The 27,356-nt window shown below is 53.9% G+C and overlaps 3 protein-coding genes and 3 long non-coding RNA genes across 8 annotated transcripts; all 6 read left to right on the top strand.

Moving 5' to 3' along the window:
* The first annotated feature begins 158 nt into the window (after positions 1-158).
* Positions 159-3,046, top strand: LOC116449380. Of its 3 annotated transcripts, XR_004242359.1 has the most exons (4): positions 159-174; positions 563-1,305; positions 2,568-2,650; positions 2,852-3,046. It is a non-coding gene; the product is annotated as an uncharacterized LOC116449380 (long non-coding RNA). The 3 variants fall into 3 exon arrangements; XR_004242357.1 differs by lacking the exon at positions 159-174 and having other exon boundaries at positions 181-1,305; XR_004242358.1 differs by lacking the exon at positions 159-174 and having other exon boundaries at positions 181-1,710.
* Positions 3,047-4,595: 1,549 nt separating this feature from the next.
* LOC116449378 (PHD finger protein 7-like) lies at positions 4,596-10,658 on the top strand. Its single transcript, XM_032120842.1, has 11 exons — positions 4,596-4,902; positions 5,225-5,316; positions 5,401-5,502; positions 5,787-5,911; positions 5,988-6,150; positions 6,237-6,343; positions 6,559-6,672; positions 6,800-6,918; positions 7,074-8,057; positions 8,411-8,812; positions 9,717-10,658. The coding sequence occupies exons 1-9, from the start codon at positions 4,860-4,862 to the stop codon at positions 8,009-8,011; spliced, it is 1,803 nt and encodes a 600-aa protein (XP_031976733.1). The 5' UTR covers positions 4,596-4,859; the 3' UTR covers positions 8,012-8,057; positions 8,411-8,812; positions 9,717-10,658.
* A 577-nt stretch (positions 10,659-11,235) lies between these two features.
* LOC116449382 lies at positions 11,236-11,847 on the top strand. Its single transcript, XR_004242361.1, has 2 exons — positions 11,236-11,451; positions 11,653-11,847. It is a non-coding gene; the product is annotated as an uncharacterized LOC116449382 (long non-coding RNA).
* A 1,548-nt stretch (positions 11,848-13,395) lies between these two features.
* LOC116449377 (PHD finger protein 7-like) lies at positions 13,396-19,459 on the top strand. Its single transcript, XM_032120841.1, has 11 exons — positions 13,396-13,703; positions 14,026-14,117; positions 14,202-14,303; positions 14,588-14,712; positions 14,789-14,951; positions 15,038-15,144; positions 15,360-15,473; positions 15,601-15,719; positions 15,875-16,858; positions 17,212-17,613; positions 18,518-19,459. Exons 1-9 carry the CDS (start codon positions 13,661-13,663, stop codon positions 16,810-16,812), a joined length of 1,803 nt encoding a protein of 600 aa, XP_031976732.1. The 5' UTR covers positions 13,396-13,660; the 3' UTR covers positions 16,813-16,858; positions 17,212-17,613; positions 18,518-19,459.
* A 577-nt stretch (positions 19,460-20,036) lies between these two features.
* On the top strand, positions 20,037-20,492 carry LOC116449381. The gene is made up of 2 exons (XR_004242360.1): positions 20,037-20,252; positions 20,454-20,492. It is a non-coding gene; the product is annotated as an uncharacterized LOC116449381 (long non-coding RNA).
* A 1,705-nt stretch (positions 20,493-22,197) lies between these two features.
* LOC116449379 (PHD finger protein 7-like) lies at positions 22,198-27,090 on the top strand. Its single transcript, XM_032120843.1, has 9 exons — positions 22,198-22,505; positions 22,828-22,919; positions 23,004-23,105; positions 23,390-23,514; positions 23,591-23,753; positions 23,840-23,950; positions 24,166-24,275; positions 24,403-24,521; positions 24,677-27,090. The coding sequence occupies exons 1-9, from the start codon at positions 22,463-22,465 to the stop codon at positions 25,612-25,614; spliced, it is 1,803 nt and encodes a 600-aa protein (XP_031976734.1). The 5' UTR covers positions 22,198-22,462; the 3' UTR covers positions 25,615-27,090.
* The last annotated feature ends 266 nt before the right edge of the window (positions 27,091-27,356 follow it).

Raw genomic sequence — 27,356 nt, 5'->3', positions numbered from 1 at the left:
GCCCCTGTGTTCCCACCACATTTGATCGGCCGGAAACAGGAACCCGGCAGAGACGAACAGCCGATCAGAATCCAGCGGCCGCAGGAGGCGGAACCCATTTTTCGAGTGCGGGCTGGGGAGAGTTGCGAGGGGGAGGGTAAGCTGGTGGCGCTGCGGGGCTTGCAGATGGCGGCGGTGAGGCGGGGCCGGAGCCGCCTGCGCGGCTCCTCAGTCCGGGGGTCCCTTGGCATCTCCCGGGAGGGGAGGGTTGGGCTGTGGGCGGCTCGCGTTCCCTCCATAGGGAACCCTTGGGTTATACTGCAAAGAGCCGTTTGCACTTACTCTCGCGCATTTGGTTATGTGGTTCAGGGTTTTAAAAACCCCCCAGCGCCTGAACCCCGGTTCCTGCAGCAGCGCGGGATTTACTGTCGCTGCGCTGGAGCAGAGCGTGTTACCTACTGCAAATCAAAGAGTGCTCTGCTTATAGGGTTCTTCATGGCTTTCTAATGCGCTGATTTGTCCCTGATTCGTTGTTCTAATCACGTTAACTTCTGTGTCATTGATCTGTTTTGTCTCCTTGCAGAGAAACTAGAGTGTGTGTTCTGGGTATCACACCTTGGCTTCTGAGCATGGAGAAGGAACAGGTTTCCAAACGTTTGTATGCCCTTTAGAGGAATGGGGTCCCTTTGTGTAAAAGAGTTAAGTAAGGACAGCACTGGGTTAAAGAAGAAGTCTATAGAAAGCTTGGGACTTGAAGCTTGTACATCTTATTGTGGGGAGGAGTCATCCAAAAATCAGCCAAAGAACCATCCATCGTGTTCACTTGAAGTCAGCAGCGAAAAGAGACACAAAATGCCTTGTGAACAGCACAAGGAACTGTCAGCTGCTTTCTCCTCAGCAGCTGGCTCCAGGCCTCATTTGCAAGGGAAGAACAAAGGTGTGAGTTCTCTACAAGACCAAAACTCAGAGCATGGAGCTGCTGCTGCCAGTACTGATCAGAGTGATGGGAGGAGTGACACGGACAGTGATGCTGCAGGGGCCCAGGAACACATTAAACAGCAGCTGAAGAGCCCAAAACAGGTTTCCAAAACATTTAAGAGGAATACAAGCAGAAAAAATCCAGAATGTGAAGGTAATAAAGGTGGGAATGGGAAGACAAGCCTTCTGGAAGATAAGGAGCTTTGTCTTCATGCTGCTGCCTCAAAAGAGCCCAGTACTATAGAGAAATAGCTCCAGGACAACCAGAGGAGGCTGGCAGCTCTGGAAGAGAGACACAAAGTGAGAGAATTACAGAAGAAACTCATTCAAGGAGCTCTTTCTAATCTGGTAATTATACTCACAACTTCTACCTCAATACAAGGTACTAGCACAGTAGAAGGAAGAGGGTAATTAATACATGTGGAGCAAGATGCTTTAAAATCAGTCTGGAATTTCTGATGACATTGCCAGTTTTCTTTTGAGAGTATACAAAAGGCTGCATACCCCATCCCTGGAACACCTGTAGAGTTGCAAGAGGAATAGCAGATTCCTCTTTTTGTGTCATGGAAATGTCTTTCAGAGAGTCACGTCTGAGGGCAGCAAGTATTTGATGTGTTTGACTTGATGAGTCTTTCCTAGGATAAGCAGCCAGCATGAAAAGCACAAACACATCATATTCGATTCCGATGAGGAAAATTAAGCTGAAGTGGATGAGATGTTGAAAAAAGATGCAAGTTCAGGAGATATGCAGAAGTAAGTGTTAGAGGGAAAAGTTTAGTGTGACATAATCAGAAAGTTGAATTTTTATACCAAACTGTCTCATGTTGTAACACCTGAGTTACCCTTTGCATGGGTATTTTGCCCATGGTAAAACCGAACAGTCGTAACTGTAAAGCAGAATTGTACAAGGTGTGTGCACAAGGTAAGATGTCTTTCTGCTGTCATCATTAAGAATGTTGAGTATTCTTATCAGCCACGTATGCAGCCTGTGTGGTTCTTTGCCCTCGCGAATCTTGGTTTTTCTCTTCTGAATCCAGTGAAATTTTGTATTTAAAAACAAAGAAAACAACAACAAAAGAAAACATACACAGCCCTAAAACATTCCACAGGCCACCAAAAGGATGGCTTGTTACATGTGATAGAATATAGCATTAGGACAGGCTTAAAGGATGTTTGTTTCTTGAGACTTACTAGGTAACTCTGATGCAATGTACTGATGTGTTCATACAGTTACTGTTCCGCGTGCTTCCAGCCTGTCTGATTTACAGCGCGTGTTAAAATGGAGATCCCAGTCGTCCGCAGCCATCAGTTTTGGGGGGAGATGTGGGATCCCGGTGTTGAGCTTTTACTGGAACAGCTGCTATTTCACTGCAATCTAGATTTCAGCACGTTCAGGAGAACTGCTGCTGCCTTTCATTTTTCGTAGTACACGAGGCTGTAACACAGACCATTTCTGTTGGAGCCCACGTGTGGTGGGGGGGGGGGAAGAGAATAGGAAGGACGCGAAGAATAGGGCTGCTGACTTTATTGCTGTGTTGCTCATGAGTGTTCCAAGCAGCAGCATAATCAGAAGTGCCTAACGCTTATAATTGGTTCTTTGTTTTGTGCAGAGGGCCCAAAGTTATTTTGTAGATCAACAGAGCCCAGTGAAGAGAAAGACGGTTGGGAAGACAGACGTAGATTGTTGCTTGAGGTGAGTAGGTAACGTTTGTTCCCTGGTAACTGTGGCTGAAAGCTGAGCATGAGGAGGGAACACGGCTATGAATCTGCATGAGAAATTAATTCAGGACCTGGACAAGAGCCTGAAACTTTGTAATTACCAGAGAACAAAAGTGGTTTAGTATACTGGTTGTGATGTCACTCAGGTAAACCACTAAATCTCTGTATGTTACAGGACCAGCTATTTAACTGCATGTCAAGAAAGTGTTCAAGAGAAACAGTGAATTTAGAGACTTCTCCTAGGAGTGGATTCAGAGACTTCTCCGAATAAGACGTTAGATTTTCACTATTTTCTGGAATGCCGAAGGAAGCATAAGGACGCCAAAAGAAAAAAAGTGAAAGTAAAGCAATAAACATTTTTTTCTGATGAGAAGCGTGTCATGTTTCTTCCTTGAAGAAGCTGCCAAACAGTGTTACTTTGGAAATCCTTTCCAAGATCTAATAGGAAAAACTCTGGGCAAACCCTGTTCGGCAGTGTTTGTGAGCTGGGGCTGATGGCCTCGGCTTCTGGGGAGGCACGGGAAGGCTCCAGTCCTGACTGGCTGGGCAGGCTGGGGCCATTGAGCTCTGGCTCATCCCTGGGGGCTCCAAGGGAAAGCAGGAAGGTCAAGGGCCCCCCAAGCCAGGGCCAGGGCCAGGCCAGGCCAGAGCGGTGCCCTCAGCCCTCCAGGAGCGGACGGGCTCTGCCAAGCCCAGCCTGGGCACTGCCCCCAGCCCAGGGACACCCGGGTGCTTTGCCTCATACCCGTGCCCAGACCAGCACAGCTGTCACACTCCCAGCTGGCTGTGCTGTTTCTCAGGCCGGAGCAGCGCCGGTGGCTGCCCTCAGCAGCGCAGGAGGAGCACAGGAGCAGATCCCAGGGCTTGGGGAAGAAGGAGGTTCATGGCGCTGAGGACAAAGTGTCAGAGCTCGGCATTGTCCGGCTGAGCTCTTCTGGCTCCTTCTGCTTCCAGCCCTTGCCGAGACACGGGATCACTACAGAGCTCTGGGTGCCACTTCCCAACTTGGCCCTCCTCCGCTGCCTCCTCCCTGCCTCCTGGATAAAGGCACTCCCTGGCATTGCACCAGCTGTGCCTCCCTCCTAGTTCAGTGAAGGCATCCTTGTCCTCCCAAGGTGCCTCTCCCATGGAGACAGGAAAATTGATGAACTCCTGCTGCCCCGGCATCAGGCAGGCGCAGGGTGTCCCTGCTCGTCACCCCTTGCTTCCCAGGGTCTCGCTGATTGTTCTAGAAGCCATTGATCTGGATTTTCCAGGAGCATGTTTGCAAAGACATGAATGAGAAAAGGCCAAAGGAACGGTTTGTGCTTCTCTTCTAGTTGTTTTTTACAATATATTTATTTGCTAGTAGGAAAGCATGGACCAAACTGGCAAAAGTGCCTTTCATGTGGGAAAAGCATCCCTCCTGCATTTGACTTCTGAGTGGAGGACTGTTTCAAGCTCTCCCAGTCAGATGCACACAGAAAACTCCCACTGAATTCTCTGGGTTTCCATCGGAGTCAGTGTAAAAAGTTGGGCAGCCGACTGCCAGGGCCAGGAGCCCTGGAGTGGCACTGCGTGAGCAGCCCCTTTCTGCCAACAGTGCCACCCTCGATGGCTGCCCCAGGGCCTGGCATTTGACCCTGCACTTGCTGCAGGAACCCCTGCCCTGGTTCCACTCTGACCAAAGGCTCGGACCCATCTCAGAACCTCGGTTCCCAATTGGGCAGCCTCAAATGGGTGGCGTGGGACTGAGGCCATCGTTGCCCCTATTTTGGGTGCGCGTTGCTGATGTCAGAATGGCCATTGTGACCCGTGCGACCAAGGCCACAAGAGGGAACGCTGGGCTCAGGCCGTGTGTCAGTGCCGCCTGACAACGGGAGGAGAAGGCAGGACAGGGACGGGGCTGCCCAGGGGCCAGAGGGGCCCCACACCTCGGGGCTCTGGGCCTGTGCTGCAGGCTCACCTGCCTCTCCCTTCCCAGAGGCAGCGGAGGAACATCCAGAGGAGACAGCAGTGTTCCTCGACGCTGTGACGGGAGGAAAAGGAGGACAGGAGCAGGGCTCACCAGGGAGTAGTGCCCTCGTGGCTCTGGGCCTGTTCTGCAAACACCCCACACTCTCCTTTCTCCCATAGAGAGAGAGGACGAGCACCTGGAGGAGACCGCAGTGTTCCTGCACAGGGACTCACTGCTGACAAGAACCATGGCAGACAGGAAACAGGAGGCCCCTGATGCCAGAGAGCCAGGTGAGGGCAAAGCAGCCCTCCCGCAGCCTGGCGCAGGGGCTGTCGGGGCAGCCAGCGTGGGGCCCGGAGCGGAGGCAGGGGGAGGCAGGAGCTGCCCAGCCATGCTGGGGCTGGGAGCCTCCTTCCTCCCCAAGGGGGGCCCAGCTGGGCCGGGGGCAGCTGTGGGGACGGCCGTGCCCGCGCTGTCCCCTGCTCCCCAAGGCCTCCAGGCCTGCCCATCAGCCAGGCAGGCAGGGCCAGAGCAGCCCTTGGGGCCGATGCTGCGGGCTGAGAGCCCCGCAGAGGTGCTCGTGCCCGGTGCCATTGGCTCTGTCCCCTGCAGCGTGCCTGCTGTGCCGCCGCGCAGAGGCTGACCCGGACATCTGTGGCGACAAACGGGAGAAGCACGGGCTCCGTGCCCACGTCTTCTGCCTGGTGAGTTGCACCGGGCCTCCCTCCAGCATTGCAGTGGGCAGCCCCTGCCACTCTCTCCTCATCAGCTCCTCGCCTTTTCCGCAGTATTTTGCCAGCCTCCTTTCTCAAAAAGACGATAATCGGACAGGACTCATGGGCTTTCGCCCTCGCGATATCCAACTTGCAGTCAGCCGAGCGGCTCAGAAGGTGAGAGCCTGACAAGAGCAGGGAGATTTGTGCCAGGCGAGGTTTGCCAGAGCTTAGCCCAGACCCCACGAAAGAAAGGCCGGCCCTCCCTTCCCACCAGCTGTGGGACAAAAGTCTGGCTCCCAGCGGCTCCACAGAGCCTCTGGCACAGGAGCCTCTTCCTCCAGGCGGGTCTGTGGGCTGAGACCCAGCAGCGGCCACAGTCCTGCGCCCTGCCCGGAGCCGTGGGACCGCCTGGCGAGGCCCTGAGGCTGCCGCTGATGGGGCTGCTTGGCTCTTTCCAGCACTGCTGCGTCTGTGGGGAGACTGGGGCCACCATCATGTGCTGTCAGGAAGACTGCGACAGATGGTTCCACCTGCCCTGTGCCAAGCATGGTGCCTGTGTCACACAGTATATTGCACAGTACAGGTACCTCCTCTCCCCTTCTGGTCACCCCTGCAGAAGGACCCAGCATTTCTCACTTTGCCCATTCCTTTTCCCCCAGCGCCTACTGCCCTGAGCACCGCCCACATCTGGAGCTGGGGGTGACTCCGGAGCCGGAAACCGAATGCGCCATCTGCATGGAGACCGTGGACGATAGAGAGACTTATGGCACCATGGTGTGCCCAGCGTGCAAAAGGGCCTGGTTCCACCGGGACTGCATCCAGGTAGGAGCCATTCCCGCAGCCCCGGGGCACAGCAGGTGCTCAGCAGCACCGGGGCCTCACTCACACTGCTGCTGTTTGGCCTGCAGGGACAGGCCTTGCGCGCTGGTCTTTTATGCCTCCACTGCCCCCTCTGCAGAGACATTAGAGCATTTCTTCCCCGAATGTTCATCATGGGGATCCGAATCCCCTTCAGGTTGGTGTCCTTCTGCCTGGCTCACAACACAGGAAGGGGCAGGCGCTGTGCCGTGTCAGGGCCCGCCCCGGCAGTCCTGGCCCTGCCCTGTCCCGTGAGTCTGGGCTTCAGCTTCATGCACGACTTGCAAAAGCACCGGAGGAAGAGCAGGGACAGCCTGTACCTCCAGGATGGCGGAGCAGCACAAGCTAATCGGCTTTTCCTTTCTCCATCAGACAGCCAACATGGGAGGACAACGATTCCTTTGCTGAATTAGGAGAGAGGCACAGCCGGTGCAATGCCAGAGAGTGCCATTATCCAGGAGGCAGGGAGGAGGCAGAGGAAGAGGGGTAAGTCGGGAAGCTGCACCCCGTCTCGGCAAGGGCTCAAAGGAGAAGGAACCAGAAGAGCTCAGCTGGACAATCCCGAGCTGTGGAGACTTTGCCTTCAGTGCCATGAACCTGTTTGCTTTCCCAGGCCCTGGGAACTGCTCCTGTGCTCCTCCTGCGCTGCTGAGGGCAGCCACCGGCGCTGCTCCGGCCTGAGAAACAGCACAGCCAGCTGGGAGTGTGACAGCTGTGCTGGTCTGGGCACGGGTATGAGGCAAAGCACCCGGGCGTCCCTGGGCTGGGGGCAGTGCCCAGGCTGGGCTTGGCAGAGCCCGTGCGCTCCTGGAGGGCTGAGGGCACCGCTCTGGCCTGGCCCTGGCCCCGGCCTGGCAGGCCCTTGACCTTCCTGCTTCCCTTTTCAGCCTCCAGCCATGAGGCAGAGTTCAATGGCCCCAGCCTGACCAGCCAGTCAGGACTGGAGCCGGCCCATGGCTCCGCAGAATCCGAGGCCATCAGCCACAGCTCTGGCAGCCCGGTGCCATCAGGTCTGTCTCCTCCATCTCCATCTCGAGAGAGCAGAAAACGCAGCAGCACCAACCATGCAGCATTGGAGCCGTTGCTGGAATCTTCCTCGCTGGAGAGCAGCAGCCCTGGCACAGAAAGTGAGGCAACATCAGGGTCATCAGACAGCAGCTCCCCAGACCCTGAGGACGGCAGCCGTCCTAAAAGTCCTGGACCTGACCATAGGCAAAGCCGCTCTTGCCAGCAACATTGGGCCCTGAATCGAACTGTCCGGTCGAGGATTCGCCGAGACAGGAGCCGCAGGACAGGACCAAGGGCTGAGAGGCCCAGGTGCAGGGGGACACCATCAGAGACATCCCCCCGACGCAACCGCTCTCGGCAACAAGGTCCGGCACCAAATCCACCTGTCCGGTCGAGGATTCGCCGAGACAGGAGCCGCAGGACAGGACCAAGGGCTGAGAGGCCCAGGTGCAGGGGGACACCATCAGAGACATCCCCCAGATGCAACCGCTCTCGGCAACAAGGTCCGGCCCCAAATCCACCTGTCCGGTCGAGGATTCGCCGAGACAGGAGCCGCAGGACAGGACCAGGTGCTGAGATGCCCAGGTGTAGGGAGACATCATCGGGGACATCCCCCAGACGCAGCCGCTCCCGCCAGCAAGGTCCGGCCCCAAATCCACCTGTCCGGTCGAGGAATCGCCGTGACGGGGGCCGCAGGACAGCAGCAAGTGCTGAGAGGCCCAGGCGGAGGGAGACATCATCAGGGACATCCACCAGGAGCAACCGCTCCCGCCAGCGACGTCGCGCCTCAACTCAGACCTCGAAAAGCAGCATGTAGTGTCATCTTTTCTTTCTAGTCCTCCTGTTCTCTGCCAAAAGTGAAGGTGAGGAAGGTCAATACAGGGACCTTGAGATTTGCAGGTCTCTGAGAAAAGCGTATTAGCTCTTGACATTGCTATTGGCAGGAAAGAAATCTGTGCTAAATACCTGGATTTCTATGTTACCACGTATTAAGTGAGAAGTCACTTAAGGGTGTGGCTAATTAAAAAAGGACACTTGTTCCTGCCTTTAGACTCAAACCTCAGATGTTTCCCCACTGCTTTCCCCTTGATAGGGAACCACTCCTTAATGGGTTTGGATACATTTAGGGAGACACGAAGAGCAAGGAGGCTCTTAGGGAAGCTGTCTTTGAAAAGGACATGTGCTGTGTTGCTATCCTTGAACAATCTGATTTTAGGAAAGCCAAAAGGAAGAAGAAAGAAGAGAGTGAGACATTGCCTCAAGTGTCTGAAGACATCGATCGCGATATTGCTGCTGATTTAAGAGACTTGTTTGGACTTTCAAAGAACAAACCAGAAAAAACGGAGGACTATTGCTGCTGATTTAAGAGACTTGTTTGGACTTTCAAAGAACAAACCAGAAAAAACGGAGGACTATTGCTGCTGATTTAAGAGACTTGTTTGGACTTTCAAAGAACAAACCAGAAAAAACGGAGGACATACTCTGGGACAAAGAGGATGCGCAGGACTCTGCCCCAGCTGACCATCTGGGACCTCTGCCTGCGAACGACGTAGCTCAGGAGTCGAGTGCTTTCACTTTTCCTTCTTTGGAGACACACAGGAGTCGGGCATGAACGAAGGTAACAGCAGAACCCTTCTAAGGGTGCCGTTTCTAGGAAGAGCTTAGGGCAGGCACTGCAGAGCAATACGGTGTAAAGAGGGTCAGGATCCGGGGGATTTTCAGCGGCAGAAGCCAGTAATTAGGCAGAAGCATTTTGATCTTCATTTCTACTTGCCAGGCTTGTGGTAGATTAACGAGAGGTAACTCGTGCTTGCATCTCAGGAGTTTTGAAAGGTGTGCTTTGAGAAGGCAGTGGGGTCTTTGCAGAGTGGTGAAAAAGCTTGTTGTCATCCCCTAAATTTCTCAAACAGGGAAAAAGGGGACACACCAGTCATGGCAAGTTTCACAGAACCCGACAAGATTTCAAAGAAAATGTGTGTTAATGTAGAGTGAAGAGCAAAACCCTGGAGCTGACCCCAAGATTCAAGAACATTTTATTAGTTACTGAATTCTGTTCTTGGACCTTTAGAAAATGGAAACTGAATGACACGTGATCATTGGCGAGTCCTAACCTCAGATAAAATGAGGCCTTATGAAATTAAGATGAAACAATATTAAATCAAGCCACAGTCATGTAGGAAAGAAAAGAAACTGTGTGAAGCTGTCCAAAAGATTAAAAACCCCAATGCAACAACACAAGGCAACAAGCCCCCCCCCCCCACTTCTGCTGAATTCAGAAGGTAGGTAGTGTCTTCTGAATGCAGCCATAGGGGTTTAAGAATACGTAGGGGATCCCCAGAACAACGTGGAAAATACTGGAGCAGAGATTTACCTCAGAAAATCTGAGGGGAGAAGATTCTGTCCTCCTTAAATCTGCCTTCTCCAAGAGAAGTATTTCACTTGAAAGGGGGAATTTCTCCTTGCAAGTAGAGGAATAACCCGGTTATTCCAGCTTGCTTTCTTTTTTGGTGCTGTTATTGCAGAGCCTTACATACTTGGACCAATAAAACCGGTAAAAGTCACATGGCAAGAGGATCCACGTTTCCAAGACAGCAGTTCCGAGGGTGATGATGAGCCCGAGACATCAGAAATTGGAAAGGACCAAGAAATGCAAGTTCCATTTGTATTTGTTGTCTCCTTGGTTGCAGTAGTTGGATGCTGTGGGCATATTAAGAGCAGCACTCAGGAAACGGGAAACTGACATTGCACACCTCTGAGCGGTGAAAGTCACCCTGGAAAACCTTTTGTGCTGCACAGAGTCAAAACTCCCAGCAGCCCATTTGGTGTGAAGTTGAATATGAAAAGAGAGAAGTGGAGCACAAGAAATTAACTGGGTTGTTTTGGTTTGACCACAACCAAACGGAGTTTGGCCAAAAGCCAAAGACACAGTCAGTTTTCTTTTAAAAAGCGGGGTTTTTGATAGAAGGCTGTATTTGGTTACTGCGGAGTAAAGCTCTTCAAGGCTGACCATTTCTCTGAAGCGCTACAGCTTTAACTCGCGTTCATGGAATTTGATAGTGTCTTTTAGGATGCTAAAATCCCTTTGTACTTGTCTAGGTTTCTTTCTTTACCCCACACGGAAAGTGCTAGAGTTTTCTTCTTCTCCAAAGATGATGAACGCCCAAGAGGTACAACAGAACTTATTCACCCCTTTTGTATTTTTTTCCTTTTAAACTCTTACTGGAATTCAGTGAGGAAAAAATGCCGCCCGCTTATGAATGTTTTGTAGTCAACATTTGCCATCCTTACTCGGGGTCTAGGCTGTGGTAGAAGCCCGTGAGGAAGTCCTGGCAAAATAAAGGCTGAGCAGCTGTCTGGCTTTCTTTTCTTCCAGATAATTGCTTAATAAGTGTCTGGACTTCTGGAGCTTACAAAAGAAATAGTCACTGGACAAGTTGCCTAGACATTTCGGACCCTCCTTTCAGGCATGTATATCATCTTTAACTTTTTCCTGTCTTTCTGCTGTCATCATTAAGAATGTTGAGTATTCTTATCAGCCACGTATGCAGCCTGTGTGGTTCTTTGCCCTCGCGAATCTTGGTTTTTCTCTTCTGAATCCAGTGAAATTTTGTATTTAAAAACAAAGAAAACAACAACAAAAGAAAACATACACAGCCCTAAAACATTCCACAGGCCACCAAAAGGATGGCTTGTTACATGTGATAGAATATAGCATTAGGACAGGCTTAAAGGATGTTTGTTTCTTGAGACTTACTAGGTAACTCTGATGCAATGTACTGATGTGTTCATACAGTTACTGTTCCGCGTGCTTCCAGCCTGTCTGATTTACAGCGCGTGTTAAAACGGAGATCCCAGTCGTCCGCAGCCATCAGTTTTGGGGGGAGATGTGGGATCCCGGTGTTGAGCTTTTACTGGAACAGCTGCTATTTCACTGCAATCTAGATTTCAGCACGTTCAGGAGAACTGCTGCTGCCTTTCATTTTTCGTAGTACACGAGGCTGTAACACAGACCATTTCTGTTGGAGCCCACGTGTGGTGGGGGGGGGGGGAAGAGAATAGGAAGGACGCGAAGAATAGGGCTGCTGACTTTATTGCTGTGTTGCTCATGAGTGTTCCAAGCAGCAGCATAATCAGAAGTGCCTAACGCTTATAATTGGTTCTTTGTTTTGTGCAGAGGGCCCAAAGTTATTTTGTAGATCAACAGAGCCCAGTGAAGAGAAAGACGGTTGGGAAGACAGACGTAGATTGTTGCTTGAGGTGAGTAGGTAACGTTTGTTCCCTGGTAACTGTGGCTGAAAGCTGAGCATGAGGAGGGAACACGGCTATGAATCTGCATGAGAAATTAATTCAGGACCTGGACAAGAGCCTGAAACTTTGTAATTACCAGAGAACAAAAGTGGTTTAGTATACTGGTTGTGATGTCACTCAGGTAAACCACTAAATCTCTGTATGTTACAGGACCAGCTATTTAACTGCATGTCAAGAAAGTGTTCAAGAGAAACAGTGAATTTAGAGACTTCTCCTAGGAGTGGATTCAGAGACTTCTCCGAATAAGACGTTAGATTTTCACTATTTTCTGGAATGCCGAAGGAAGCATAAGGACGCCAAAAGAAAAAAAGTGAAAGTAAAGCAATAAACATTTTTTTCTGATGAGAAGCGTGTCATGTTTCTTCCTTGAAGAAGCTGCCAAACAGTGTTACTTTGGAAATCCTTTCCAAGATCTAATAGGAAAAACTCTGGGCAAACCCTGTTCGGCAGTGTTTGTGAGCTGGGGCTGATGGCCTCGGCTTCTGGGGAGGCACGGGAAGGCTCCAGTCCTGACTGGCTGGGCAGGCTGGGGCCATTGAGCTCTGGCTCATCCCTGGGGGCTCCAAGGGAAAGCAGGAAGGTCAAGGGCCCCCCAAGCCAGGGCCAGGGCCAGGCCAGGCCAGAGCGGTGCCCTCAGCCCTCCAGGAGCGGACGGGCTCTGCCAAGCCCAGCCTGGGCACTGCCCCCAGCCCAGGGACACCCGGGTGCTTTGCCTCATACCCGTGCCCAGACCAGCACAGCTGTCACACTCCCAGCTGGCTGTGCTGTTTCTCAGGCCGGAGCAGCGCCGGTGGCTGCCCTCAGCAGCGCAGGAGGAGCACAGGAGCAGATCCCAGGGCTTGGGGAAGAAGGAGGTTCATGGCGCTGAGGACAAAGTGTCAGAGCTCGGCATTGTCCGGCTGAGCTCTTCTGGCTCCTTCTGCTTCCAGCCCTTGCCGAGACACGGGATCACTACAGAGCTCTGGGTGCCACTTCCCAACTTGGCCCTCCTCCGCTGCCTCCTCCCTGCCTCCTGGATAAAGGCACTCCCTGGCATTGCACCAGCTGTGCCTCCCTCCTAGTTCAGTGAAGGCATCCTTGTCCTCCCAAGGTGCCTCTCCCATGGAGACAGGAAAATTGATGAACTCCTGCTGCCCCGGCATCAGGCAGGCGCAGGGTGTCCCTGCTCGTCACCCCTTGCTTCCCAGGGTCTCGCTGATTGTTCTAGAAGCCATTGATCTGGATTTTCCAGGAGCATGTTTGCAAAGACATGAATGAGAAAAGGCCAAAGGAACGGTTTGTGCTTCTCTTCTAGTTGTTTTTTACAATATATTTATTTGCTAGTAGGAAAGCATGGACCAAACTGGCAAAAGTGCCTTTCATGTGGGAAAAGCATCCCTCCTGCATTTGACTTCTGAGTGGAGGACTGTTTCAAGCTCTCCCAGTCAGATGCACACAGAAAACTCCCACTGAATTCTCTGGGTTTCCATCGGAGTCAGTGTAAAAAGTTGGGCAGCCGACTGCCAGGGCCAGGAGCCCTGGAGTGGCACTGCGTGAGCAGCCCCTTTCTGCCAACAGTGCCACCCTCGATGGCTGCCCCAGGGCCTGGCATTTGACCCTGCACTTGCTGCAGGAACCCCTGCCCTGGTTCCACTCTGACCAAAGGCTCGGACCCATCTCAGAACCTCGGTTCCCAATTGGGCAGCCTCAAATGGGTGGCGTGGGACTGAGGCCATCGTTGCCCCTATTTTGGGTGCGCGTTGCTGATGTCAGAATGGCCATTGTGACCCGTGCGACCAAGGCCACAAGAGGGAACGCTGGGCTCAGGCCGTGTGTCAGTGCCGCCTGACAACGGGAGGAGAAGGCAGGACAGGGACGGGGCTGCCCAGGGGCCAGAGGGGCCCCACACCTCGGGGCTCTGGGCCTGTGCTGCAGGCTCACCTGCCTCTCCCTTCCCAGAGGCAGCGGAGGAACATCCAGAGGAGACAGCAGTGTTCCTCGACGCTGTGACGGGAGGAAAAGGAGGACAGGAGCAGGGCTCACCAGGGAGTAGTGCCCTCGTGGCTCTGGGCCTGTTCTGCAAACACCCCACACTCTCCTTTCTCCCATAGAGAGAGAGGACGAGCACCTGGAGGAGACCGCAGTGTTCCTGCACAGGGACTCACTGCTGACAAGAACCATGGCAGACAGGAAACAGGAGGCCCCTGATGCCAGAGAGCCAGGTGAGGGCAAAGCAGCCCTCCCGCAGCCTGGCGCAGGGGCTGTCGGGGCAGCCAGCGTGGGGCCCGGAGCGGAGGCAGGGGGAGGCAGGAGCTGCCCAGCCATGCTGGGGCTGGGAGCCTCCTTCCTCCCCAAGGGGGGCCCAGCTGGGCCGGGGGCAGCTGTGGGGACGGCCGTGCCCGCGCTGTCCCCTGCTCCCCAAGGCCTCCAGGCCTGCCCATCAGCCAGGCAGGCAGGGCCAGAGCAGCCCTTGGGGCCGATGCTGCGGGCTGAGAGCCCCGCAGAGGTGCTCGTGCCCGGTGCCATTGGCTCTGTCCCCTGCAGCGTGCCTGCTGTGCCGCCGCGCAGAGGCTGACCCGGACATCTGTGGCGACAAACGGGAGAAGCACGGGCTCCGTGCCCACGTCTTCTGCCTGGTGAGTTGCACCGGGCCTCCCTCCAGCATTGCAGTGGGCAGCCCCTGCCACTCTCTCCTCATCAGCTCCTCGCCTTTTCCGCAGTATTTTGCCAGCCTCCTTTCTCAAAAAGACGATAATCGGACAGGACTCATGGGCTTTCGCCCTCGCGATATCCAACTTGCAGTCAGCCGAGCGGCTCAGAAGGTGAGAGCCTGACAAGAGCAGGGAGATTTGTGCCAGGCGAGGTTTGCCAGAGCTTAGCCCAGACCCCACGAAAGAAAGGCCGGCCCTCCCTTCCCACCAGCTGTGGGACAAAAGTCTGGCTCCCAGCGGCTCCACAGAGCCTCTGGCACAGGAGCCTCTTCCTCCAGGCGGGTCTGTGGGCTGAGACCCAGCAGCGGCCACAGTCCTGCGCCCTGCCCGGAGCCGTGGGACCGCCTGGCGAGGCCCTGAGGCTGCCGCTGATGGGGCTGCTTGGCTCTTTCCAGCACTGCTGCGTCTGTGGGGAGACTGGGGCCACCATCATGTGCTGTCAGGAAGACTGCGACAGATGGTTCCACCTGCCCTGTGCCAAGCATGGTGCCTGTGTCACACAGTATATTGCACAGTACAGGTACCTCCTCTCCCCTTCTGGTCACCCCTGCAGAAGGACCCAGCATTTCTCACTTTGCCCATTCCTTTTCCCCCAGCGCCTACTGCCCTGAGCACCGCCCACATCTGGAGCTGGGGGTGACTCCGGAGCCGGAAACCGAATGCGCCATCTGCATGGAGACCGTGGACGATAGAGAGACTTATGGCACCATGGTGTGCCCAGCGTGCAAAAGGGCCTGGTTCCACCGGGACTGCATCCAGGTAGGAGCCATTCCCGCAGCCCCGGGGCACAGCAGGTGCTCAGCAGCACCGGGGCCTCACTCACACTGCTGCTGTTTGGCCTGCAGGGACAGGCCTTGCGCGCTGGTCTTTTATGCCTCCACTGCCCCCTCTGCAGAGACATTAGAGCATTTCTTCCCCGAATGTTCATCATGGGGATCCGAATCCCCTTCAGGTTGGTGTCCTTCTGCCTGGCTCACAACACAGGAAGGGGCAGGCGCTGTGCCGTGTCAGGGCCCGCCCCGGCAGTCCTGGCCCTGCCCTGTCCCGTGAGTCTGGGCTTCAGCTTCATGCACGACTTGCAAAAGCACCGGAGGAAGAGCAGGGACAGCCTGTACCTCCAGGATGGCGGAGCAGCACAAGCTAATCGGCTTTTCCTTTCTCCATCAGACAGCCAACATGGGAGGACAACGATTCCTTTGCTGAATTAGGAGAGAGGCACAGCCGGTGCAATGCCAGAGAGTGCCATTATCCAGGAGGCAGGGAGGAGGCAGAGGAAGAGGGGTAAGTCGGGAAGCTGCACCCCGTCTCGGCAAGGGCTCAAAGGAGAAGGAACCAGAAGAGCTCAGCTGGACAATCCCGAGCTGTGGAGACTTTGCCTTCAGTGCCATGAACCTGTTTGCTTTCCCAGGCCCTGGGAACTGCTCCTGTGCTCCTCCTGCGCTGCTGAGGGCAGCCACCGGCGCTGCTCCGGCCTGAGAAACAGCACAGCCAGCTGGGAGTGTGACAGCTGTGCTGGTCTGGGCACGGGTATGAGGCAAAGCACCCGGGCGTCCCTGGGCTGGGGGCAGTGCCCAGGCTGGGCTTGGCAGAGCCCGTGCGCTCCTGGAGGGCTGAGGGCACCGCTCTGGCCTGGCCCTGGCCCCGGCCTGGCAGGCCCTTGACCTTCCTGCTTCCCTTTTCAGCCTCCAGCCATGAGGCAGAGTTCAATGGCCCCAGCCTGACCAGCCAGTCAGGACTGGAGCCGGCCCATGGCTCCGCAGAATCCGAGGCCATCAGCCACAGCTCTGGCAGCCCGGTGCCATCAGGTCTGTCTCCTCCATCTCCATCTCGAGAGAGCAGAAAACGCAGCAGCACCAACCATGCAGCATTGGAGCCGTTGCTGGAATCTTCCTCGCTGGAGAGCAGCAGCCCTGGCACAGAAAGTGAGGCAACATCAGGGTCATCAGACAGCAGCTCCCCAGACCCTGAGGACGGCAGCCGTCCTAAAAGTCCTGGACCTGACCATAGGCAAAGCCGCTCTTGCCAGCAACATTGGGCCCTGAATCGAACTGTCCGGTCGAGGATTCGCCGAGACAGGAGCCGCAGGACAGGACCAAGGGCTGAGAGGCCCAGGTGCAGGGGGACACCATCAGAGACATCCCCCCGACGCAACCGCTCTCGGCAACAAGGTCCGGCACCAAATCCACCTGTCCGGTCGAGGATTCGCCGAGACAGGAGCCGCAGGACAGGACCAAGGGCTGAGAGGCCCAGGTGCAGGGGGACACCATCAGAGACATCCCCCAGATGCAACCGCTCTCGGCAACAAGGTCCGGCCCCAAATCCACCTGTCCGGTCGAGGATTCGCCGAGACAGGAGCCGCAGGACAGGACCAGGTGCTGAGATGCCCAGGTGTAGGGAGACATCATCGGGGACATCCCCCAGACGCAGCCGCTCCCGCCAGCAAGGTCCGGCCCCAAATCCACCTGTCCGGTCGAGGAATCGCCGTGACGGGGGCCGCAGGACAGCAGCAAGTGCTGAGAGGCCCAGGCGGAGGGAGACATCATCAGGGACATCCACCAGGAGCAACCGCTCCCGCCAGCGACGTCGCGCCTCAACTCAGACCTCGAAAAGCAGCATGTAGTGTCATCTTTTCTTTCTAGTCCTCCTGTTCTCTGCCAAAAGTGAAGGTGAGGAAGGTCAATACAGGGACCTTGAGATTTGCAGGTCTCTGAGAAAAGCGTATTAGCTCTTGACATTGCTATTGGCAGGAAAGAAATCTGTGCTAAATACCTGGATTTCTATGTTACCACGTATTAAGTGAGAAGTCACTTAAGGGTGTGGCTAATTAAAAAAGGACACTTGTTCCTGCCTTTAGACTCAAACCTCAGATGTTTCCCCACTGCTTTCCCCTTGATAGGGAACCACTCCTTAATGGGTTTGGATACATTTAGGGAGACACGAAGAGCAAGGAGGCTCTTAGGGAAGCTGTCTTTGAAAAGGACATGTGCTGTGTTGCTATCCTTGAACAATCTGATTTTAGGAAAGCCAAAAGGAAGAAGAAAGAAGAGAGTGAGACATTGCCTCAAGTGTCTGAAGACATCGATCGCGATATTGCTGCTGATTTAAGAGACTTGTTTGGACTTTCAAAGAACAAACCAGAAAAAACGGAGGACTATTGCTGCTGATTTAAGAGACTTGTTTGGACTTTCAAAGAACAAACCAGAAAAAACGGAGGACTATTGCTGCTGATTTAAGAGACTTGTTTGGACTTTCAAAGAACAAACCAGAAAAAACGGAGGACATACTCTGGGACAAAGAGGATGCGCAGGACTCTGCCCCAGCTGACCATCTGGGACCTCTGCCTGCGAACGACGTAGCTCAGGAGTCGAGTGCTTTCACTTTTCCTTCTTTGGAGACACACAGGAGTCGGGCATGAACGAAGGTAACAGCAGAACCCTTCTAAGGGTGCCGTTTCTAGGAAGAGCTTAGGGCAGGCACTGCAGAGCAATACGGTGTAAAGAGGGTCAGGATCCGGGGGATTTTCAGCGGCAGAAGCCAGTAATTAGGCAGAAGCATTTTGATCTTCATTTCTACTTGCCAGGCTTGTGGTAGATTAACGAGAGGTAACTCGTGCTTGCATCTCAGGAGTTTTGAAAGGTGTGCTTTGAGAAGGCAGTGGGGTCTTTGCAGAGTGGTGAAAAAGCTTGTTGTCATCCCCTAAATTTCTCAAACAGGGAAAAAGGGGACACACCAGTCATGGCAAGTTTCACAGAACCCGACAAGATTTCAAAGAAAATGTGTGTTAATGTAGAGTGAAGAGCAAAACCCTGGAGCTGACCCCAAGATTCAAGAACATTTTATTAGTTACTGAATTCTGTTCTTGGACCTTTAGAAAATGGAAACTGAATGACACGTGATCATTGGCGAGTCCTAACCTCAGATAAAATGAGGCCTTATGAAATTAAGATGAAACAATATTAAATCAAGCCACAGTCATGTAGGAAAGAAAAGAAACTGTGTGAAGCTGTCCAAAAGATTAAAAACCCCAATGCAACAACACAAGGCAACAAGCCCCCCCCCCCCACTTCTGCTGAATTCAGAAGGTAGGTAGTGTCTTCTGAATGCAGCCATAGGGGTTTAAGAATACGTAGGGGATCCCCAGAACAACGTGGAAAATACTGGAGCAGAGATTTACCTCAGAAAATCTGAGGGGAGAAGATTCTGTCCTCCTTAAATCTGCCTTCTCCAAGAGAAGTATTTCACTTGAAAGGGGGAATTTCTCCTTGCAAGTAGAGGAATAACCCGGTTATTCCAGCTTGCTTTCTTTTTTGGTGCTGTTATTGCAGAGCCTTACATACTTGGACCAATAAAACCGGTAAAAGTCACATGGCAAGAGGATCCACGTTTCCAAGACAGCAGTTCCGAGGGTGATGATGAGCCCGAGACATCAGAAATTGGAAAGGACCAAGAAATGCAAGTTCCATTTGTATTTGTTGTCTCCTTGGTTGCAGTAGTTGGATGCTGTGGGCATATTAAGAGCAGCACTCAGGAAACGGGAAACTGACATTGCACACCTCTGAGCGGTGAAAGTCACCCTGGAAAACCTTTTGTGCTGCACAGAGTCAAAACTCCCAGCAGCCCATTTGGTGTGAAGTTGAATATGAAAAGAGAGAAGTGGAGCACAAGAAATTAACTGGGTTGTTTTGGTTTGACCACAACCAAACGGAGTTTGGCCAAAAGCCAAAGACACAGTCAGTTTTCTTTTAAAAAGCGGGGTTTTTGATAGAAGGCTGTATTTGGTTACTGCGGAGTAAAGCTCTTCAAGGCTGACCATTTCTCTGAAGCGCTACAGCTTTAACTCGCGTTCATGGAATTTGATAGTGTCTTTTAGGATGCTAAAATCCCTTTGTACTTGTCTAGGTTTCTTTCTTTACCCCACACGGAAAGTGCTAGAGTTTTCTTCTTCTCCAAAGATGATGAACGCCCAAGAGGTACAACAGAACTTATTCACCCCTTTTGTATTTTTTTCCTTTTAAACTCTTACTGGAATTCAGTGAGGAAAAAATGCCGCCCGCTTATGAATGTTTTGTAGTCAACATTTGCCATCCTTACTCGGGGTCTAGGCTGTGGTAGAAGCCCGTGAGGAAGTCCTGGCAAAATAAAGGCTGAGCAGCTGTCTGGCTTTCTTTTCTTCCAGATAATTGCTTAATAAGTGTCTGGACTTCTGGAGCTTACAAAAGAAATAGTCACTGGACAAGTTGCCTAGACATTTCGGACCCTCCTTTCAGGCATGTATATCATCTTTAACTTTTTCCTGTCTTTCTGCTGTCATCATTAAGAATGTTGAGTATTCTTATCAGCCACGTATGCAGCCTGTGTGGTTCTTTGCCCTCGCGAATCTTGGTTTTTCTCTTCTGAATCCAGTGAAATTTTGTATTTAAAAACAAAGAAAACAACAACAAAAGAAAACATACACAGCCCTAAAACATTCCACAGGCCACCAAAAGGATGGCTTGTTACATGTGATAGAATATAGCATTAGGACAGGCTTAAAGGATGTTTGTTTCTTGAGACTTACTAGGTAACTCTGATGCAATGTACTGATGTGTTCATACAGTTACTGTTCCGCGTGCTTCCAGCCTGTCTGATTTACAGCGCGTGTTAAAACGGAGATCCCAGTCGTCCGCAGCCATCAGTTTTGGGGGGAGATGTGGGATCCCGGTGTTGAGCTTTTACTGGAACAGCTGCTATTTCACTGCAATCTAGATTTCAGCACGTTCAGGAGAACTGCTGCTGCCTTTCATTTTTCGTAGTACACGAGGCTGTAACACAGACCATTTCTGTTGGAGCCCACGTGTGGTGGGGGGGGGGGGAAGAGAATAGGAAGGACGCGAAGAATAGGGCTGCTGACTTTATTGCTGTGTTGCTCATGAGTGTTCCAAGCAGCAGCATAATCAGAAGTGCCTAACGCTTATAATTGGTTCTTTGTTTTGTGCAGAGGGCCCAAAGTTATTTTGTAGATCAACAGAGCCCAGTGAAGAGAAAGACGGTTGGGAAGACAGACGTAGATTGTTGCTTGAGGTGAGTAGGTAACGTTTGTTCCCTGGTAACTGTGGCTGAAAGCTGAGCATGAGGAGGGAACACGGCTATGAATCTGCATGAGAAATTAATTCAGGACCTGGACAAGAGCCTGAAACTTTGTAATTACCAGAGAACAAAAGTGGTTTAGTATACTGGTTGTGATGTCACTCAGGTAAACCACTAAATCTCTGTATGTTACAGGACCAGCTATTTAACTGCATGTCAAGAAAGTGTTCAAGAGAAACAGTGAATTTAGAGACTTCTCCTAGGAGTGGATTCAGAGACTTCTCCGAATAAGACGTTAGATTTTCACTATTTTCTGGAATGCCGAAGGAAGCATAAGGACGCCAAAAGAAAAAAAAGTGAAAGTAAAGCAATAAACATTTTTTTCTGATGAGAAGCGTGTCATGTTTCTTCCTTGAAGAAGCTGCCAAACAGTGTTACTTTGGAAATCCTTTCCAAGATCTAATAGGAAAAACTCTGGGCAAACCCTGTTCGGCAGTGTTTGTGAGCTGGGGCTGATGGCCTCGGCTTCTGGGGAGGCACGGGAAGGCTCCAGTCCTGACTGGCTGGGCAGGCTGGGGCCATTGAGCTCTGGCTCATCCCTGGGGGCTCCAAGGGAAAGCAGGAAGGTCAAGGGCCCCCCAAGCCAGGGCCAGGGCCAGGCCAGGCCAGAGCGGTGCCCTCAGCCCTCCAGGAGCGGACGGGCTCTGCCAAGCCCAGCCTGGGCACTGCCCCCAGCCCAGGGACACCCGGGTGCTTTGCCTCATACCCGTGCCCAGACCAGCACAGCTGTCACACTCCCAGCTGGCTGTGCTGTTTCTCAGGCCGGAGCAGCGCCGGTGGCTGCCCTCAGCAGCGCAGGAGGAGCACAGGAGCAGATCCCAGGGCTTGGGGAAGAAGGAGGTTCATGGCGCTGAGGACAAAGTGTCAGAGCTCGGCATTGTCCGGCTGAGCTCTTCTGGCTCCTTCTGCTTCCAGCCCTTGCCGAGACACGGGATCACTACAGAGCTCTGGGTGCCACTTCCCAACTTGGCCCTCCTCCGCTGCCTCCTCCCTGCCTCCTGGATAAAGGCACTCCCTGGCATTGCACCAGCTGTGCCTCCCTCCTAGTTCAGTGAAGGCATCCTTGTCCTCCCAAGGTGCCTCTCCCATGGAGACAGGAAAATTGATGAACTCCTGCTGCCCCGGCATCAGGCAGGCGCAGGGTGTCCCTGCTCGTCACCCCTTGCTTCCCAGGGTCTCGCTGATTGTTCTAGAAGCCATTGATCTGGATTTTCCAGGAGCATGTTTGCAAAGACATGAATGAGAAAAGGCCAAAGGAACGGTTTGTGCTTCTCTTCTAGTTGTTTTTTACAATATATTTATTTGCTAGTAGGAAAGCATGGACCAAACTGGCAAAAGTGCCTTTCATGTGGGAAAAGCATCCCTCCTGCATTTGACTTCTGAGTGGAGGACTGTTTCAAGCTCTCCCAGTCAGATGCACACAGAAAACTCCCACTGAATTCTCTGGGTTTCCATCGGAGTCAGTGTAAAAAGTTGGGCAGCCGACTGCCAGGGCCAGGAGCCCTGGAGTGGCACTGCGTGAGCAGCCCCTTTCTGCCAACAGTGCCACCCTCGATGGCTGCCCCAGGGCCTGGCATTTGACCCTGCACTTGCTGCAGGAACCCCTGCCCTGGTTCCACTCTGACCAAAGGCTCGGACCCATCTCAGAACCTCGGTTCCCAATTGGGCAGCCTCAAATGGGTGGCGTGGGACTGAGGCCATCGTTGCCCCTATTTTGGGTGCGCGTTGCTGATGTCAGAATGGCCATTGTGACCCGTGCGACCAAGGCCACAAGAGGGAACGCTGGGCTCAGGCCGTGTGTCAGTGCCGCCTGACAACGGGAGGAGAAGGCAGGACAGGGACGGGGCTGCCCAGGGGCCAGAGGGGCCCCACACCTCGGGGCTCTGGGCCTGTGCTGCAGGCTCACCTGCCTCTCCCTTCCCAGAGGCAGCGGAGGAACATCCAGAGGAGACAGCAGTGTTCCTCGACGCTGTGACGGGAGGAAAAGGAGGACAGGAGCAGGGCTCACCAGGGAGTAGTGCCCTCGTGGCTCTGGGCCTGTTCTGCAAACACCCCACACTCTCCTTTCTCCCATAGAGAGAGAGGACGAGCACCTGGAGGAGACCGCAGTGTTCCTGCACAGGGACTCACTGCTGACAAGAACCATGGCAGACAGGAAACAGGAGGCCCCTGATGCCAGAGAGCCAGGTGAGGGCAAAGCAGCCCTCCCGCAGCCTGGCGCAGGGGCTGTCGGGGCAGCCAGCGTGGGGCCCGGAGCGGAGGCAGGGGGAGGCAGGAGCTGCCCAGCCATGCTGGGGCTGGGAGCCTCCTTCCTCCCCAAGGGGGGCCCAGCTGGGCCGGGGGCAGCTGTGGGGACGGCCGTGCCCGCGCTGTCCCCTGCTCCCCAAGGCCTCCAGGCCTGCCCATCAGCCAGGCAGGCAGGGCCAGAGCAGCCCTTGGGGCCGATGCTGCGGGCTGAGAGCCCCGCAGAGGTGCTCGTGCCCGGTGCCATTGGCTCTGTCCCCTGCAGCGTGCCTGCTGTGCCGCCGCGCAGAGGCTGACCCGGACATCTGTGGCGACAAACGGGAGAAGCACGGGCTCCGTGCCCACGTCTTCTGCCTGGTGAGTTGCACCGGGCCTCCCTCCAGCATTGCAGTGGGCAGCCCCTGCCACTCTCTCCTCATCAGCTCCTCGCCTTTTCCGCAGTATTTTGCCAGCCTCCTTTCTCAAAAAGACGATAATCGGACAGGACTCATGGGCTTTCGCCCTCGCGATATCCAACTTGCAGTCAGCCGAGCGGCTCAGAAGGTGAGAGCCTGACAAGAGCAGGGAGATTTGTGCCAGGCGAGGTTTGCCAGAGCTTAGCCCAGACCCCACGAAAGAAAGGCCGGCCCTCCCTTCCCACCAGCTGTGGGACAAAAGTCTGGCTCCCAGCGGCTCCACAGAGCCTCTGGCACAGGAGCCTCTTCCTCCAGGCGGGTCTGTGGGCTGAGACCCAGCAGCGGCCACAGTCCTGCGCCCTGCCCGGAGCCGTGGGACCGCCTGGCGAGGCCCTGAGGCTGCCGCTGATGGGGCTGCTTGGCTCTTTCCAGCACTGCTGCGTCTGTGGGGAGACTGGGGCCACCATCATGTGCTGTCAGGAAGACTGCGACAGATGGTTCCACCTGCCCTGTGCCAAGCATGGTGCCTGTGTCACACAGTATATTGCACAGTACAGGTACCTCCTCTCCCCTTCTGGTCACCCCTGCAGAAGGACCCAGCATTTCTCACTTTGCCCATTCCTTTTCCCCCAGCGCCTACTGCCCTGAGCACCGCCCACATCTGGAGCTGGGGGTGACTCCGGAGCCGGAAACCGAATGCGCCATCTGCATGGAGACCGTGGACGATAGAGAGACTTATGGCACCATGGTGTGCCCAGCGTGCAAAAGGGCCTGGTTCCACCGGGACTGCATCCAGGTAGGAGCCATTCCCGCAGCCCCGGGGCACAGCAGGTGCTCAGCAGCACCGGGGCCTCACTCACACTGCTGCTGTTTGGCCTGCAGGGACAGGCCTTGCGCGCTGGTCTTTTATGCCTCCACTGCCCCCTCTGCAGAGACATTAGAGCATTTCTTCCCCGAATGTTCATCATGGGGATCCGAATCCCCTTCAGGTTGGTGTCCTTCTGCCTGGCTCACAACACAGGAAGGGGCAGGCGCTGTGCCGTGTCAGGGCCCGCCCCGGCAGTCCTGGCCCTGCCCTGTCCCGTGAGTCTGGGCTTCAGCTTCATGCACGACTTGCAAAAGCACCGGAGGAAGAGCAGGGACAGCCTGTACCTCCAGGATGGCGGAGCAGCACAAGCTAATCGGCTTTTCCTTTCTCCATCAGACAGCCAACATGGGAGGACAACGATTCCTTTGCTGAATTAGGAGAGAGGCACAGCCGGTGCAATGCCAGAGAGTGCCATTATCCAGGAGGCAGGGAGGAGGCAGAGGAAGAGGGGTAAGTCGGGAAGCTGCACCCCGTCTCGGCAAGGGCTCAAAGGAGAAGGAACTAGAAGAGCTCAGCTGGACAATCCCGAGCTGTGGAGACTTTGCCTTCAGTGCCATGAACCTGTTTGCTTTCCCAGGCCCTGGGAACTGCTCCTGTGCTCCTCCTGCGCTGCTGAGGGCAGCCACCGGCGCTGCTCCGGCCTGAGAAACAGCACAGCCAGCTGGGAGTGTGACAGCTGTGCTGGTCTGGGCACGGGTATGAGGCAAAGCACCCGGGTGTCCCTGGGCTGGGGGCAGTGCCCAGGCTGGGCTTGGCAGAGCCCGTGCGCTCCTGGAGGGCTGAGGGCACCGCTCTGGCCTGGCCCTGGCCCCGGCCTGGCAGGCCCTTGACCTTCCTGCTTCCCTTTTCAGCCTCCAGCCATGAGGCAGAGTTCAATGGCCCCAGCCTGACCAGCCAGTCAGAACTGGAGCCGGCCCATGGCTCCGCAGAATCCGAGGCCATCAGCCACAGCTCTGGCAGCCCGGTGCCATCAGGTCTGTCTCCTCCATCTCCATCTCGAGAGAGCAGAAAACGCAGCAGCACCAACCATGCAGCATTGGAGCCGTTGCTGGAATCTTCCTCGCTGGAGAGCAGCAGCCCTGGCACAGAAAGTGAGGCAACATCAGGGTCATCAGACAGCAGCTCCCCAGACCCTGAGGACGGCAGCCGTCCTAAAAGTCCTGGACCTGACCATAGGCAAAGCCGCTCTTGCCAGCAACATTGGGCCCTGAATCGAACTGTCCGGTCGAGGATTCGCCGAGACAGGAGCCGCAGGACAGGACCAAGGGCTGAGAGGCCCAGGTGCAGGGGGACACCATCAGAGACATCCCCCCGACGCAACCGCTCTCGGCAACAAGGTCCGGCACCAAATCCACCTGTCCGGTCGAGGATTCGCCGAGACAGGAGCCGCAGGACAGGACCAAGGGCTGAGAGGCCCAGGTGCAGGGGGACACCATCAGAGACATCCCCCAGATGCAACCGCTCTCGGCAACAAGGTCCGGCCCCAAATCCACCTGTCCGGTCGAGGATTCGCCGAGACAGGAGCCGCAGGACAGGACCAGGTGCTGAGATGCCCAGGTGTAGGGAGACATCATCGGGGACATCCCCCAGACGCAGCCGCTCCCGCCAGCAAGGTCCGGCCCCAAATCCACCTGTCCGGTCGAGGAATCGCCGTGACGGGGGCCGCAGGACAGCAGCAAGTGCTGAGAGGCCCAGGCGGAGGGAGACATCATCAGGGACATCCACCAGGAGCAACCGCTCCCGCCAGCGACGTCGCGCCTCAACTCAGACCTCGAAAAGCAGCATGTAGTGTCATCTTTTCTTTCTAGTCCTCCTGTTCTCTGCCAAAAGTGAAGGTGAGGAAGGTCAATACAGGGACCTTGAGATTTGCAGGTCTCTGAGAAAAGCGTATTAGCTCTTGACATTGCTATTGGCAGGAAAGAAATCTGTGCTAAATACCTGGATTTCTATGTTACCACGTATTAAGTGAGAAGTCACTTAAGGGTGTGGCTAATTAAAAAAGGACACTTGTTCCTGCCTTTAGACTCAAACCTCAGATGTTTCCCCACTGCTTTCCCCTTGATAGGGAACCACTCCTTAATGGGTTTGGATACATTTAGGGAGACACGAAGAGCAAGGAGGCTCTTAGGGAAGCTGTCTTTGAAAAGGACATGTGCTGTGTTGCTATCCTTGAACAATCTGATTTTAGGAAAGCCAAAAGGAAGAAGAAAGAAGAGAGTGAGACATTGCCTCAAGTGTCTGAAGACATCGATCGCGATATTGCTGCTGATTTAAGAGACTTGTTTGGACTTTCAAAGAACAAACCAGAAAAAACGGAGGACTATTGCTGCTGATTTAAGAGACTTGTTTGGACTTTCAAAGAACAAACCAGAAAAAACGGAGGACTATTGCTGCTGATTTAAGAGACTTGTTTGGACTTTCAAAGAACAAACCAGAAAAAACGGAGGACTATTGCTGCTGATTTTAAAGACTTGTTTGGACTTTCAAAGAACAAACCAGAAAAAACGGAGGACATACTCTGGGACAAAGAGGATGCGCAGGACTCTGCCCCAGCTGACCATCTGGGACCTCTGCCTGCGAACGACGTAGCTCAGGAGTCGAGCGCTTTCACTTTTCCTTCTTTGGAGACACACAGGAGTCGGGCATGAACGAAGGTTAACAGCAGAACCCTTCTAAGGGTGCCGTTTCTAGGAAGAGCTTAGGGCAGGCACTGCAGAGCAATACGGTGTAAAGAGGGTCAGGATCCGGGGGATTTTCAGCGGCAGAAGCCAGTAATTAGGCAGAAGCATTTTGATCTTCATTTCTACTTGCCAGGCTTGTGGTAGATTAACGAGAGGTAACTCGTGCTTGCATCTCAGGAGTTTTGAAAGGTGTGCTTTGAGAAGGCAGTGGGGTCTTTGCAGAGTGGTGAAAAAGCTTGTTGTCATCCCCTAAATTTCTCAAACAGGGAAAAAGGGGACACACCAGTCATGGCAAGTTTCACAGAACCCGACAAGATTTCAAAGAAAATGTGTGTTAATGTAGAGTGAAGAGCAAAACCCTGGAGCTGACCCCAAGATTCAAGAACATTTTATTAGTTACTGAATTCTGTTCTTGGACCTTTAGAAAATGGAAACTGAATGACACATGATCATTGGTGAGTCCTAACCTCAGATAAAATGAGGCCTTATGAAATTAAGATGAAACAATATTAAATCAAGCCACAGTCATGTAGGAAAGAAAAGAAACTGTGTGAAGCTGTCCAAAAGATTAAAAACCCCAATGCAACAACACACGGCAACAACCCCCCCCCCCCCCCACTTCTGCTGAATTCAGAAGGTAGGTAGTGTCTTCTGAATGCAGCCATAGGGGTTTAAGAATACGTAGGGGATCCCCAGAACAACGTGGAAAATACTGGAGCAGAGATTTACCTCAGAAAATCTGAGGGGAGAAGATTCTGTCCTCCTTAAATCTGCCTTCAAATAGGTGGCGTGGGACTGAGGCCACTGTTGCCCCTATTTTGGGTGCACGTTGCTGATGTCAGAGTGGCCA

The sequence above is a fragment of the Corvus moneduloides genome, chromosome 11 (assembly GCF_009650955.1).
Source record: "Corvus moneduloides isolate bCorMon1 chromosome 11, bCorMon1.pri, whole genome shotgun sequence".
Taxonomy (NCBI): domain Eukaryota; kingdom Metazoa; phylum Chordata; class Aves; order Passeriformes; family Corvidae; genus Corvus; species Corvus moneduloides.
The sequence above is the reverse complement of the archived record's forward strand: the minus strand, read 5'-3'. Positions and strand labels throughout refer to the sequence as shown.

What these genes read in the sequence shown, in the direction of transcription:
- LOC116449378 (XM_032120842.1), top strand. Translation starts at nt 4,860, where the DNA reads ATGGCAGACAGGAAACAGGAGGCCCCTGATGCCAGAGAGCCAG. An exon ending in CAGTATATTGCACAGTACAG is followed by an intron (nt 5,912 to 5,987) that starts GTACCTCCTCTC and finishes CTTTTCCCCCAG; the next exon opens with CGCCTACTGCCCTGAGCACC. An exon ending in GGGATCCGAATCCCCTTCAG is followed by an intron (nt 6,344 to 6,558) that starts GTTGGTGTCCTT and finishes TTTCTCCATCAG; the next exon opens with ACAGCCAACATGGGAGGACA.
- LOC116449377 (XM_032120841.1), top strand. Translation starts at nt 13,661, where the DNA reads ATGGCAGACAGGAAACAGGAGGCCCCTGATGCCAGAGAGCCAG. An exon ending in CCCTGATGCCAGAGAGCCAG is followed by an intron (nt 13,704 to 14,025) that starts GTGAGGGCAAAG and finishes TGTCCCCTGCAG; the next exon opens with CGTGCCTGCTGTGCCGCCGC. An exon ending in TCAGCCGAGCGGCTCAGAAG is followed by an intron (nt 14,304 to 14,587) that starts GTGAGAGCCTGA and finishes GGCTCTTTCCAG; the next exon opens with CACTGCTGCGTCTGTGGGGA.
- LOC116449379 (XM_032120843.1), top strand. Translation starts at nt 22,463, where the DNA reads ATGGCAGACAGGAAACAGGAGGCCCCTGATGCCAGAGAGCCAG. An exon ending in TCCACCGGGACTGCATCCAG is followed by an intron (nt 23,754 to 23,839) that starts GTAGGAGCCATT and finishes TTTGGCCTGCAG; the next exon opens with GGACAGGCCTTGCGCGCTGG. An exon ending in TCCGAATCCCCTTCAGGTTG is followed by an intron (nt 23,951 to 24,165) that starts GTGTCCTTCTGC and finishes TCCATCAGACAG; the next exon opens with CCAACATGGGAGGACAACGA.